Genomic DNA, 14,795 nt, shown 5'->3' on the forward strand with positions numbered 1-14,795 from the left:
GCTGCCAGTGGCTGTCTGGTAGACAACCACTGAGGGCAGACTTAGAGCTGCAACGTAAACATTGCAGTTTCTCTGGAACTGCAATGTTTAAAATTGCAGCACTAGGTGCAAAATGGACACTGCACCCAGACAACTTCAATGCGCTGAAGTGGTTTGGGTTACTACAGTGTCCCTTTAATATTATGAAGAATAGTTATATTTGTTAAATATACTGATATTTTGTATTTATATTTTTTTATATGTGATATTTATTTTGATATTTTATTATGTTAAAAAAAGTCATTTGAAAAGTTTATCCAAAAATATTCAATCGTCTGGAAAGCTTATCCAACAATATTAAATCGAGCCGTAAATGTGGTCTACTACTAGAGCTGTTATTTCAGTGATAGAAATCCCTCCAAACCTTCTTTTATTATAGACCATCAAATAGATTCAATGTTATGGGGAATGAATAAAGTTATTAATGAATAAACTCTCATTTAGTAGAGTGTAAGCTCTCAGGTCATTTACTCTTTCTGGTCTCTCTCAAAAATAATAATAATCCCCATAAATGTTTGAGAAGAACATGGGGTTTCTGTGAATTTTGTACTTCATCTATCTGCTTGTCTATCTATCATCTATATATCTATTTAACTGTTTGTTGATCAACTCCACCTGCATGTTTTTCTGTCTGTCTGTAATAAAGTAAAATTATTCCCTTGCAACATTACCGTCATATGTCACCAGTTTAAATAAACATAAATTTAACAATATTAACAAAATCAATTAATTTATTTTCATGAAATGCGCAGTGTCACATATTCAACACAAACATATTAAACAAGTTAAAAAGTATTATACATTAGTTATTCTAATATGTGCTATATTAAGTTTTAGGAAAATGGTAAAAGGATCTCATACCAATATTTGTGTTTCTTTATTAACAGACTGAATCTATAAAATGAATGTGAGAAACTATACCATAATAATTGAATTCATTCTTGTGGGATTCTCAGAGTTCAAAGATCTTCAGTTACTGCTGTTTATAATGTTTTTATTGATGTATATCATTACAGTGCTTGGAAACACGTCTATCATTCTTGCATATACACTTACTACAATTCTCAACACTCCGATGTACCTTTTCCTTACACACTTCTCCTTTTTGGAAATATGTTATGTGACCTCCACTCTACCCAAACTTCTGTCAAATCTAGCAGGGGATAAAACCATCTCATTTTACAACTGTGCTCTACAAATGTATTGTTTTTTTCTTCTTGTTGGAACAGAATGCTGCATGCTTGCAGCTATGGCGTATGATCGATATAATGCTATATGTCACCCACTCCTATATAGCACTATAATGAATAATACAGTTTGTATCCAGCTTATAGGTGGATCGTGGCTTATTGCTGCAGTAAACTCTCTCATACACACAGCCCTCACATTCAGTTTACCATTCTGCAATGATCGTACGATCAATCATTTCTTCTGTGACTTCCCATCAGTACTGAAACTGGCTTGCACAGACATCTGGATCACTGAGACTGTTAGTTTCATAACGGGTGGGAGCATTATTGTTGGTTCACTGATGCTAACAATTATTTCATACACACTTATTATCTTAACAATTCTAAAAACTTATTCCAGAAGTAATAAAGCATTCTCAACCTGCACTTCTCACTTTATGGTCATTACCATATTTTATGGATCTGGGATGTTTATGTACCTTGGACCCAACACTAAATATGCAAAGTATCAGGAAAGACTGGTCTCTCTTATGTATACAATTATTGCACCTTTATTAAACCCTTTCATATACAGTCTGAGAAATAATGAAGTCAAACTTGCCATTCGGCATTCCCTGTCTCTTATAATATCTGTTCATAAATACTAGATTTATTCCACAGTAAAACTATAATAATTATAATTCTATATTCTATTTTAAAAGTATTACTAGTACTAGTTATGCTATAATTGTATTATTCCAAACCTGTGTAACATTTAGATTCTACTGCTTTTTAAAAAAAAAATAGTTTGAAAACTTTTCAAAACAAGAAAGAAATTCTCTATTTGATCTTTTCTACAAAGTCACAAATGCATACAAACACAGATATACACAAAATCTATTTCATGTTTACACATACATGCACACACATTACATTACAAATAATACATAAACAACCTTACATTACTTTACAATCACATCCTCTCTTATTCATACATGCATTCATACATGGAATCTCACACACAGAAAAAAACTTGTGCATTCATATTTGGATGAACTGCAATTTGGACGAACTTGCAGCTATTCAACATTTCATCATAATGATTAATGTTTGCATAGCCAAATAAAGTAATATATGAATTGCATCATGGACATAAATTAATGCAGTACATTAATTTGTTGATTCGTTTAATGCGCTTAAAAATTGCAACAGTAAATAGGGATGGAAACGTGGAAAGGTGGAGTTTTTTTGGGTTTGACAAATCATCTCTTTAACCCCTTAAGGACGTAGAAAATTGTACAAGTTCTGACCAAAATAAAACGTAGAATTTGAGGCATATGTCTGTTTTAAAATGATGTATCGCTTTCATATTAAGTGCACCCACCTTTATTATATATCAATTTTATTTCTCATGAAATATTTATATATGAAACACAATTTTAATAGGGATTAAATTTCCAAAAGTGTGAGAAAACTAAATGTATTTTGTTATTTTCCAAGTTTTACATGGCATATTAACTGTGAATGTCATAATATTGTTAGATTTTTTATTCCAATAAAACACACATATTTGTATCGTGTGATATTCCATTAGTACCACAATTACCCCTACATACAGGTTTCATGGTGTTTTGGAAAGTTACAGGGTCAAATCAAGACCTTGCTTGCTCATTTCAGTCTTTACATATTGAAATTTGCCAGATTGGCTTGCTGGGCCTTTGAGACTATATGACAGCCCAAGTATGAAAATTACCATCTGTTATGGCATACCATGTGCAAAAGTTGAAAACCTAAAGTATTTGAAATGTTTGGGGGGCATGGCCTAGCTGATGACGTGTACGGTTGCAATGGCTTAGAGCTCCACTTCCTTTCAACCCAATTAAGGGGTTAAACTAAGCATTGCTAGCCAGAACAAGAATATTCCAACACATGGGGAAGAAGCACCCTGGAAAAGGGAAAAAAAACATGTTCTTTACGGTCCAATCCCAGACACTGAAACCTTCCAGCTCACATGAGGGAGAGCAAGATGGTGACAGGGCATGACATCATGACTCTCCAAAGCACTCTGACAACTAGAAGCTTGCCAGTCATGCAAGATTTGCAGCAGACCTGCCTAGACTAGATGTCTGACAAGCTCCTTTGCACTTTCAACATCTCCATATCAGACCTCAGGAAAGACCTTAATGACCTTGGGAGAGGACAGCCAGAATGGATCATTGCATGGGCAAATATAACATAAAATTGCATGGCAGACCATGCTCAAGCAATGCTAGGCCAAGCTAGTAGACCTGCGGGACTGCCCAAGAGGCAGAATATTTGGCCACATGGCACCCCCGTAGAAATAAAGTTGCCGGATCTAAACCTAGATTCCTGCCAGCAGAAGCCCCAAAAGTTGTCCTGGCCCAGCTCCACTACTATCACATCAAGGTGGCTCTCATGAAAGCTTCCAGAGCACAGTTGAAATTACCTGTAAAGTTCTTAAAGGGACACTATAGTCACCTGAACAACTTCAGCTTAATGAGGTTGTTCAGGTGAGTGCTACAGCTACCCGGAGCCTTTTTCTTGTAAGCACTGTATTTTCTGAGAAAATGCAGTGTTTACATTGGAAGCTTGGAACACCTCTTGTTGCAGTCAATCAGACGGCCACCAGAGGGACTTCCGAGTTCAGAGGCCCTAAAAAGGCCTCTCGTCCGATGCATTCTGGGTGAATGCATCAGACGGGCTATCAGCACACAAAGCACTGTGAACGCGCTTTGTGTGCTGATAGCCTGTCAGCACTGCTGTGGGCGTGGCTTCAGCTGACAGCTTCAGCTTCAGCTGAAGCCCGAACCCACAGGGACGCTTACTGTCCACAATAGTGGTTGAAGGGGGGGGGGAGACCTACTCTCCTTCCCCCCCCGGCCCCCACCGCTGTGCGGCGGGTGGGGGCCCTAAAATTATCAATAAGGGGGGGACCTATTGTCCCCCCCCGGCCCCCACCCCTGAGCGGTGGGTGGGGGCCCTAAAATTATCGATAAGGGGGGGACCTACTGTCCCCTCCCGGCCCCCACCTAAAATTATCGATAAGGGGGGGGACCTACTGTCCCCCCCCCCGGCCCCCACCCCTGTGCGGCGGGTGGGGGCCCTAAAATTATCAATAAGGGGGGGACCTACTGTCCCCCCCGGCCCCCACCCCTGTGCGGCGGGTGGGGGCCCTAAAATTATCAATGAGGGGGGGACCTACTGTCCCCCCCCGGCCCCCACCCCTGTGCGGCGGGTGGGGGCCCTAAAATGATCAATAAGGGGGGACCTATTGTCCTCCCCGGCCCCCACCCCTGTGCGGCGGGTGGGGGCCCTAAAATTATCAATAAGGGGGGGACCTACTGTCCCCGCCGGCCCCCACCCCTGTGCGGTGGGTGGGGGCCCTAAAATTATCAATAAGGGGGGGACCTACTGTCCCCCCCGGCCCCCACCCCTGAGCGGTGGGTGGGGGCCCTAAATACAAAGGAGGGGGGGACCCTAGTTAACCCTCCCCCCCACTCCCCCCCAAAAAAAATATCTCCCTACCTACCCCCCTCACCCTAAAAATAATGAGGGGGGGAACATTAACTAAAAACCTGTAAAAAAAAAAAAAAGAGATAAAAAAAACTTACCATTCAATGTTTTCTTTCTTCTAAAATCTTCTTTCTTCAGCCCCAAAAAAGGCCAAATAAAAATCCATAATAACCGACGCAATTTAAAAAAAAAAAAAAAAAAACGAGCGCAAAAGAAATAATCCATCTTCACCCATGGAGGGCTCCGCGCAGACTGAGCTCCGCAGGGTGGGAAAGGCTTATAAAGCCTTGCCCCGCCCTGCAATTAGGCTAAGAACACTCTGATTGGTGGGTTTAAACCAATCAGAGTGCTCTTTGTCATTTTACAAGCGTGGGAAAGTTCTTTGGAATTTTCCCACGCTTGTAAAATGACACAGAGCACTGTGATTGGATGGATTTCAAGCCATCCAATCACAGTGCTCTTTGTCATTTTACAAGTGTGGGAAAGTTCTTTGGAATTTTCCCACGCTTGTAAAATGACACAGAGCACTGTGATTGGATGGATTTCAAGCCATCCAATCACAGTGCTCTTTGTCATTTTACAAGCGTGGGGTGGGGGCCGGGGGGGGACAGTAGGTCCCCCCCTCATTGATAATTTTAGGGCCCCCACCCGCCGCTCTGGGGTGGGGGCCGGGGGGGGCAGTAGGTCCCCCCCCTCATTGAGAATTTTAGGGCCCCCACCCGCCGCACAGGGGTGGGGGCCGGGGGGGGGACAGTAGGTCCCCCCCATTGATAATTTTAGGGCCCCCACCCGCCGCTCAGGGGTGGGGGCCGGGGGGGCAGTAGGTCCCCCCCCCATTGAGAATTTTAGGGCCCCCACCCGCCGCACAGGGGTGGGGGCCGGGGGGGGACAGCAGCCCCCCCCCCTTATTGATAATTTTAGAAAGCGAGCTGAGCTGTCAGTCAGACAGCTCAGCTCGCGAACGCACATTCCGCGCACATGCGCGGTAAAGCGCTCAGGTTCTTCATAGGGCGGCATTTAATGCCGCTCTATGAAGAACGCGATTGGTGCAGCGCGAAGCCGTCCCATTGGGCCCCGCGATTTCGTCATTTTGACGAAAAAGGGGGCGCGGCCTAGCGGGGAGCTCGGCGCTGGAACGGAGGTAAGTTTTTAATATAAAAACACCTCGAATTTTTTTTTTTAATGAATGAAAGTACATATAAAAGCAAGAAGGAAGGCTGGGGGACCTGTCTTTCTTGCTTTTATATGGTGACTATAGAGTCCCTTTAAACCCTGTAGCTATTCACAGATCTCTCGGCTCTTACTCTCCAGAAACTCAGGGGATTTTAAAACATAACCAATGCACTCAAAGCACAAAAGATGCCTTACTGTTGGTGCCACCGGTCCATATATTACTACACATGAATGGTGTAGGCATCTTGGTGGAGATTATGGTGGAGATTCTTAATGTTTTAACCAACATGGGAAAAAGGTGACCATATTCCAATTTTTAGCAAATTGATTTTTAAAAACGGTATAATAAAAACAGTAAAGAGGATTTATCTAGAAAATACAAATTTGCGTTAAAACAATTGAAGGAGAATTATGATCTAGTGATTTGTAGGCGGATAAAGGAGGAGAAACAATAATTTTAAATTGTGAAGATTACTTAACCTCTTAGTGACCAGACCGTTTTTAAATTTTCTTACCGTCAAGGACCAGGGCTGTATATACTTTTCTGCAGTGTTTGTGTTTAGCTGTAATTTTCCTCTTACTCTTTTACTGTACCGACACATATTATCTACTGTTTTTCTCGCCATTAAATGGTGTTTCTAAAGATACCATTATTTTCATCATATAAAATAATTTACTCTAAAATAAATTGTAAAATATGATGAAATAATGTAAGAAACACACCTTTTCTAACTTTGACACCCAAAATCTGTTATACATTTACAACTGCCAAAAAACACCCAAGCTAAATAGTTTCTAAATTTTGTCCTGAGTTTAGAAATACCCAATGTTATTATGTTCTTAGCTTTTTTTGGAAAGTTATAGGGCAATAAGTACAAGTAGCACTGTGCTATTTCAAAACCATTTTTTTTTTCAAAATTAACAAAAGTTACATTGTAACATGATATCTGTCAGGAATCCATGAATAACCCTTCACATGTATATATTTTTTTAAAAGAAGACAAACTAAGGTATTAAACTTGGGGTATTTTGACTCTTTTCGTGGAACCATTTTACCACCAGTCTATGACAAATTAAAAAAAAAAAAAATAATTGGTGATTTTGTTTTGATACACATAGCAATTTAAGAATACATGTACTGAGAACTTTAAGGGTTACTGCCAAAGAACACCCCAATATGTGTATCTCCAGAGTACAGTGTTACCACCCATGTATAGGTGTGTTGGGTTCTGGGGGTTAAAAGACCTTATTTGAAAGGTGCACAATACAGTTTTCCAACTATGAATCTTCCCAGCTGGTCATCATGCACCCATGTCCTATTTGGGACATTTTTTAAGCAGGTCACTGTAATTTACCCCCATCAAACCACATATTTTTGAAAAAGTATATACCCTAGGGTTTTTAAAATAGTGTTCTTTTTAACACTTTCCATGCACTAATTCTACCACCAGTTTTTGTCAAACTTATGGGTAGTAATTGTTTGTGTTATTTTTCTATCACATTGTACTTTACGCATGGATTCTCAGTTCCTGTTATGTGTTACTGACAAAGAACACCAAAATATGTTTTCAGCAACATCCCCTGAGTACAACAGTGCCCCCAATGTACATGTTTTATGTGTTTTTGCAAACTTACAAGGGTCAAATGTAGGGCTTTCCCCTTTCCATGTTTGCACTTTGAAAATCTGCCAGATTGATTTGCTGGGCCTATGTTCACTTTGAGACCGTATGGTAGCCCAGGAATGAAAATTAACCCCATCATGGCATACCATTTGTAAAAGTAGACAACCCACAGTATTCAAAATGGGGTTTGTCCAGTCTTTTTTAGTAGCCAATTAGTCACAAACCCTGGCCAAAAGTACTGTTTATATTAGTTTTTTTTGCCATTTTTCATACATAAACTGGCATTTCACCAATGATATTATCAGTATAATACATTTTACTGCTCTAAAACATATTTGTGTAGAGTAATGTCTCACAAGTACAACAGTACCCCTCAAGTACAGGTTTTATGGTGATTTGGAAAGTTACAGGGTCAAACATAAGATTTGCCAATTTCTGTTTTTGTAAATTGCTAGATTGGCTATGTTGCCTTTGAGACGGTATGGCAGCCCAGAAATGAAAATTAACCCCACCATGACATATCACTTGAAAATGTAGACAAGCCAGTGTCTTCAAAATGGGGTATGTCCAGTCTTTTGTAGAAGCCACTTAGCCACAAACGTTCTCTTTGTTTTTACTATGCTTTTTGAGCTGTTGGATACTAAGCGCAGTGCTTTAGGTTTGACTTAGCCACAAACTTTAGCATTCAGATTAGTTTTTTGCATTTTTTTTTACACAAAAACTGCACTTTTACTGGTGATTTCATCATCGTGATAAGTTTTACTGTTTTAAACACTCATATTTGTGTTCAGCGAAGTCTCCCGAGTATAACAATACCCCCCATGAACAGGTGTTATGGTGTTTTGGAAAGTTACAGGGTCAATATAGGGCTTGCCCAATTTAGTTAGCCAGATTGGTTTACTGGGTCTATCTTGCCTTTTGAGACCATATGGTAGCCCAGGAATGTGAATTAACCTTATCATGGCATACCATTTTGAAATGTAGACAACCTACTGTATTCAAAATGGGGTCTTTTTCAGTCTTTTGTAGTAGCCACTTAGTCACAAATGCTGGCCAAAGTTAGCTTTGTTATTTGTTTTTTGCATTTTTTTAAACAAAAACTGCACTTTTTTTGGTGATATCATTGTCGTGATAAGTATAATAATATCCCCTATGTAAAGGTTTTGTGGTGTTTTGGAAAGTTATTGGGTTAAATATAGGGCCTGCCAATTAAATTATCTGGACTGTCTGCCTGGGTTGTCAGGCTGGTTCCTCAAATTAATTAATTAATAGTTAAATATATATGTAGAATGCATGTGTGTGCGCGTGTATATATATATATATATATATATATATATATATATGCATATATATATACACTTTTAAAAAATATATATTATATGTATTTATTTTTATATATACACTTTTTAAAATTTATATTTTATATATATATATATATATATATATATATATATACATACACACACACACACATACCTATATACATATAATATGTGTGTATATAATACATATATTTTACTGCCAAAATTCAAAAGACAAATGTAATTTTTTTAGATCTAACATTTTTTATTAAAGATGGAAAAGTGAACAGTGAAAATAATTTTAAGCCTACTGACGGGAATAGTTTTATTGAATTCTCTAGCTGTCATTATCTTAATTAGAGCCAAAATATTCCAACAAATGAGACTTTTAATAAATTGTATGGATAAAACAGATTTTAATGAGCAAGTACAGGTTTTAAACATTAAGTTTACTAATAGACACTACCTGAAAGACCTTTCAAGAGAAACTCAAGGTCAAGTGGAGAATTTGAAAAGAGAAGATCTTTTAAGTAATAGAAATAAGGGGATTACAGATAAGCCTTCTAATAAAGATTTTTAATTTGGTAAGGCACATTGTATTAAGAAAACAATTAATAATTATTGGCCCATTCTATTGCAGGATACATTTTTTAAAAAAAAGTATTACCAATAAAAAACCTAAACTTATTAATAGAAAAATTGAAAAATTTAAACATATTTAGCCCTGTGTGTACTACCAAATATTAGATCTGGAAATATGAATAAGGATTTACATTTGTTGAATGAAAAACCTTAAGGATTTTTTAGATGGGGAGGATGCTGTACGTGTAAATTTCAAATACATAAATTGACAGTTTTTAAAGGTTAGGTGACTCAATAGTTTTTAAAATTAAACATTTTATTAACTATCAAAGTAAGAATGTGATATATTTATTAAAATGTAAGTGTGGCATACAATAAGTTGTGCCCACAATCAGAAAATTACATGTCAGACTTCTGGAATTCTTTAATGGTATTATTACAAACAGTGTTAAACATAGTGTACCATAGTGTAAACTTCAGTACCCCTAGGATTAAGCATAGATCTGGATATTTTAGCCTTTATGGATTAAGTTTTTTTCATTATTCATTTTAGAGTCTATATATACATTTACATTTTTTGTGTTTTCACTCTCTATTTTATGCTTAACATAATTTTACTGAAGACATATTAAAGATCTGTATAGCACAGTATTTTTTCTAGGAATTATGTTCATTTATTTTTTTATTTCATTTATTTCCTTAGATGAATTAATGGATATAAAATTGGTAAATAGTGTTAATTTGCCCACAGTCCCTTCTTATTAGCACCCTATGGTATAAAATGTCTAATGAATAGGGTATTAACTCGCTCAAATTCCCTCATTTTTAGCACCCTATAAAATTAAATATTTACTCTCTTTGTTTTTTCTATATTTATACCTTTTTAATGTATTTATATATATTTTATATATATATTTTTAAAGTTTCAACATTATTATACATATCGGTCCACTGATTGATAAAAATATAAATATATTCCTTCCTTGATCTTAAATTATGCATAAGTGATATTGGAACACTTTTAGTTCCTTTTTTTCAGAAATAAATGTCTTAATTGTTCAGTCATTTGATTATTATTATTTTTACTATTTTTTTTAATTAATTGTATAATTGTTTATTATATATGCATTGTATAAGAGATAAATATTGTATTTTTTTATATGGTATTTGAATTTATTCCTTCCTTTGCAAATTGACCTTTGCATGCAACACATTTAGTAATCGGGGGAATTACATGGTCAAATTTGCGAAAATATATGTTCGGTGGTAAACTATCAAATAAGTGATTGTAATTTTTTTCTAATTCATACGCTAGTTTTAAAACTCCTGACCAATCCGTGTCATTTCTGTTCGGGACTTTTATACATCACAAAGTATCAATAAAGTTTTATGTGTTTCAGCGCGGGTGGACGCAGGCACACGTATACCGTTCAGACGTCTTGGAATATGCCGTAACATCCGGGTTTTTCGGCACATGCGCAATGCCCATCAAGAAGCATATTTAAATACTGAAGAACACAAGGGATAGCAAGCTCCTGAGGAAATCTCCCGAGACGAAACGCATAGAGCAGAACAGAGGTGAACAAGCGAATCCCGAAATCAGATCCGGTAATAGCAATGGAGTTCCAAGGTTGGCCCTGTAACATCTCCTAATGGGATGAGCTACATTGAACTAATTTTGGTAGGATAGTGTCTTTGGCACCATGCGCTTTTGCACATTTATTTAATTATAATATGCCATTTCTTCATGTAAGTGTATTTTGCTTGTTTATGCACCAATTTTCATGCTGATTAAAGTTTGCACTACGATATTTGTTCTTGTAACGGATCACCTGGCACTCCAACTGGGTACCTCCGTTGATGGATGCTCCTAGCGCTTCCCGAGGGCTCCAAGCACTCCACTCGACACCATAAGCACTGCAGACCTCACAAACTGCCGCAGCTTGGTTGGGGGTCTCGCCGTCTCCTACCTACCCTGGACCGACGACAAGGCTCCAGGCTCCAGTGGGTAAACCTCTCTTCTTTCAGAGAGCGAAGCAGGAACAAGCTCTTAGAAGAGCACAGTGATTATAGCCAGGGGAGTATACAGCGTAAAGCAATCCCCAGTGTAGATGCAGCATTTTCCCCCACACAGGAGACGAGGCTCTATGTTGAGGGTAAAACAGGAACTCAGCAGTCTGAGGGTTTATTGGCACTTATATACAGGTTTTCTCACAAGGTTACCACCCATGTGGACCTTGTGGTACACAGTAGACATGTGCAATTCGTTTTGGTCCGGATGTGAATTCGGACAAATTTCGGGCAATTCGGACATTTGGGTACTTCCGAATTTCCGAATTGCCGAAGTGCCGAATTTCCGAGGTTCCAAAGTTAAAAAATTACCGAATTTTTTAAGTGTCAAAGTGCTGAAGTGCCGAAGTTCCGAAGTTGCCGAAGTTGCCGAAGTGTCAAAGTGTCAAAGTGTCAAAGTGTCAAAGTGTCAAAGTGTCAAAGTGTCAAAGTGTCAAAGTGTCAAAGTGTCGAAGTGTTGAAGTGTCGAAGTGTCGAAGTGTCGAAGTGTCGAAGTGTCGAAGTGTCGAAGTGTCGAAGTGTCGAAGTGTCGAAGTGCCGAAGCACAGTATTGCCTAAGTACTAATATACTTACCCAGTGAAAGAAGAAGAATGTTACATTTTATACAATTTTAAATAAAAAGTATACAAACATAGCCAGGATTCACCTGTAAGCATTTGCAACACTTACAACAATCAAGTAACATACATTCATATAAAATGTAAGTTACTTGGCCAGTCATGTAATGACAGGAATTAATAAGTAGATAACTCCCTAATTCCCATGGTATTAGGGAGCTATCTACTAAAAGGCTGAAAGACCTAAATTGGTCTTTCAGCCAAATTTACAAATACTAAGTAGGGGCATGTCAAATAAACAGCGAGCAGCCTGTGGCTATTCACTGTAAAAAAATAAAAATAAAGATCCCCCTTCCTGAGCCCCCACCCGCGCTTTTAATCTTAGGGTGGGGGCCCTAATGTAAAATAATGGGTGGGGGCCCTAATGTAAAATAATGGGGGGACCTATTGTCCTCCCCCCGGGCCCCCACCTCCCCTGAGCGACGGGTGGGGGTCCTAAATCAGAATAGGGGGGACCTAATGTCCTCCCCCTGGCCCCCACCCATGGTGGTGGGTGGGGGCCCTTAATTATAATAAGGGGGGGACCTAATATCCTCCCCCTTGGCCCCCACCCCTGAGCGGTGGGTGGGGGCCCTAAATACTAATAAGGGGGGACCTAATGTCCTACCCCATGGCCCCCACCCCTGAGTGGTGGGTGGGGGCCCTAAATACTAATAGGGGGGACCTAATGTCCTCCCCCTGGCCCCCACCCCTAAACAGTGGGTGGGGCCCTACAGTAAAATAAGGGGGAGGGACCTAATGTCCTCCCCCCTGGCCCCCACCCCTGAGCGGTGGGTGGGGGCCCTAAATACTAATAGGGGGGGTCAAAGCTCCCTGATTAGCTCATTTAAGTTAATAGGCTTAGAACCCTATTCAGTTGTCTCCTTTTATACATGCTATTGTTATATTCTTATTTTCATATCTCACTTACACTACCTGTAGTCGAGCACTATGAAAGTTAGCACTAACCTATTCTGCATAGCTTTCCATAGAAACACCAAATTTTGTCCAGATGGACAAATGTCGATGAAAATAGACAAATTCTTCAGGAATGACAATTCCACTATATATACACTCACGGGACATGACTCTGTCCCCCTCCCAAGGGTGTGGTATTTTAATTTAATAACATGTGACACTGTCCCTTCCAGCCTATACCGATGGGTAATGTGTTTGGCCTATTAAATAAACAAGAGGGGTGGACCTGCTACTGTGGGTTTTGGGTGAGGGGTATAAGTGTCATTAGGAGAGGATTGATATGCCACTTTAAATACGCCCATCCCAACATTAGGGACGGTGGTATTTCATTTGCTAGGGTTCTCCAAGTCCCTAGTCACCTAATCAATAACAAAATCCATGCCTGGCCCTCCACACTAATTATAGTGAAGGGGGGATGAATAAATGTAAAATCTGTAAAAAAAGAAAAATCATACTTACCTTCAGAAGTCTTCATTATTCATAAGTATTCTTTTCGTTACCCTATAAGTTAACAAATAGAAGAACGAAGTGGGGGGCGGAGCCTGACCGCCAAGCCGACTGGACGTGTAGTAAACAGGCTCCGGCACAGTCAGCTACAAACAGGGAGATCCACCCGTGTACTCAGCTTGAACACAACTACTTATGCCCCTATCACCCGGGGGGAGACCCGCTGAACCGAACGACACCAATCCCGACCCAATCCGTGTCAGAGAGCTCGCAACGGAAATCTGCGGCCTACCACAGACGGAGCTCAGAGGAGCCGGCCGATCCCCTGACTCCACAACCTACCCTGTGTCAGCCAAGCTCCAACCCCCCCCCCTCTGGACCGGTGGGGGTGATCCCGGTCCCCGCTGACCTGCTACCTGGAAGCGGCAAGGCAAGGAGGAAATCACCAGCCTCTCCAGCGAAGATCCTGCCCCCGAAATGGCGGACGCGCCCAAGTCTCAACCCAGCAACATACAGTGGCAACAGACCGACTGCTCCAGAGGCCTCCGCTGCACAGCGACATCACTGGAGGCTATATTTGATGCATGTTGGGCCAAACTGAGGGAACGCATGGCTGCTCCCACCCAACTACCTACTCACCTGCAGCGCCTGGAAAACGGAGCCAGAAAACGAAAGCGGGAAAGGCCCCCTCCGGGCACCAGCTTCGAGCACACTTCTGTACCACGCAGAGAATGCCCTCCTGAATCGAGGGCCATGAGGGGACTACCCCTGATGCACCATCCACGGAAGAGGAGGCTCGCCTGCCCGAACCGGCGTCGTAACATCAGGACCTCCTACAGCCCCACGTGTGGGAAGGACTTGGACTCACAGAGCACCCGAGTCCATGGCTTAGTGGTGCTGGCCCCTACAATGATCCAGGGCTGGAGGGAAGTCAGCCCCAAACACTACCTGGCTACTCTCACACAGGTGCCACCCGCCATGGAGAAGGACTCTCCCCCACAGCCTCTATGTGGAGTGGGCTGAAAGCTCCTAAAGGACACCCTAGCAGACAGGCACCACAGAGTTAGATTACTCCATGCCTGCATTCACTCCCTACCTACCTAAAGCAGTACCCAGCGGCACTTATAAGCTGTCTAGCACACTCTCTCATTGTTGTCTTACCTAGCACATAGACCATTAATCAGTAAACCTGGCATGTACACTACCATACATACAATGTGTTACTCAGGTGCACTGGGGGCTATCTGGGGAGACATACTCTACTGTATCCCTCGCCAAACTTG

General features: G+C 40.5%; 2 protein-coding genes across 2 annotated transcripts in view; both read left to right on the plus strand.

Annotated features, from left to right (window-relative positions):
• Window positions 1-14,795, plus strand: part of LOC134576932 (olfactory receptor 5I1-like) — a 61,421-nt gene that overhangs the window by 15,317 nt on the left and 31,309 nt on the right. The gene's annotated exons all lie outside the window — the stretch shown is intronic.
• On the plus strand, window positions 941-1,876 carry LOC134576929 (olfactory receptor 5G29-like). The gene has a single exon (XM_063435597.1). The coding sequence runs from the start codon at window positions 941-943 to the stop codon at window positions 1,874-1,876; it is 936 nt and encodes a 311-aa protein (XP_063291667.1).

Source organism: Pelobates fuscus, chromosome 11, assembly GCF_036172605.1.
Source record: "Pelobates fuscus isolate aPelFus1 chromosome 11, aPelFus1.pri, whole genome shotgun sequence".
In the NCBI taxonomy this organism is placed as follows: Eukaryota; Metazoa; Chordata; class Amphibia; order Anura; family Pelobatidae; genus Pelobates; species Pelobates fuscus.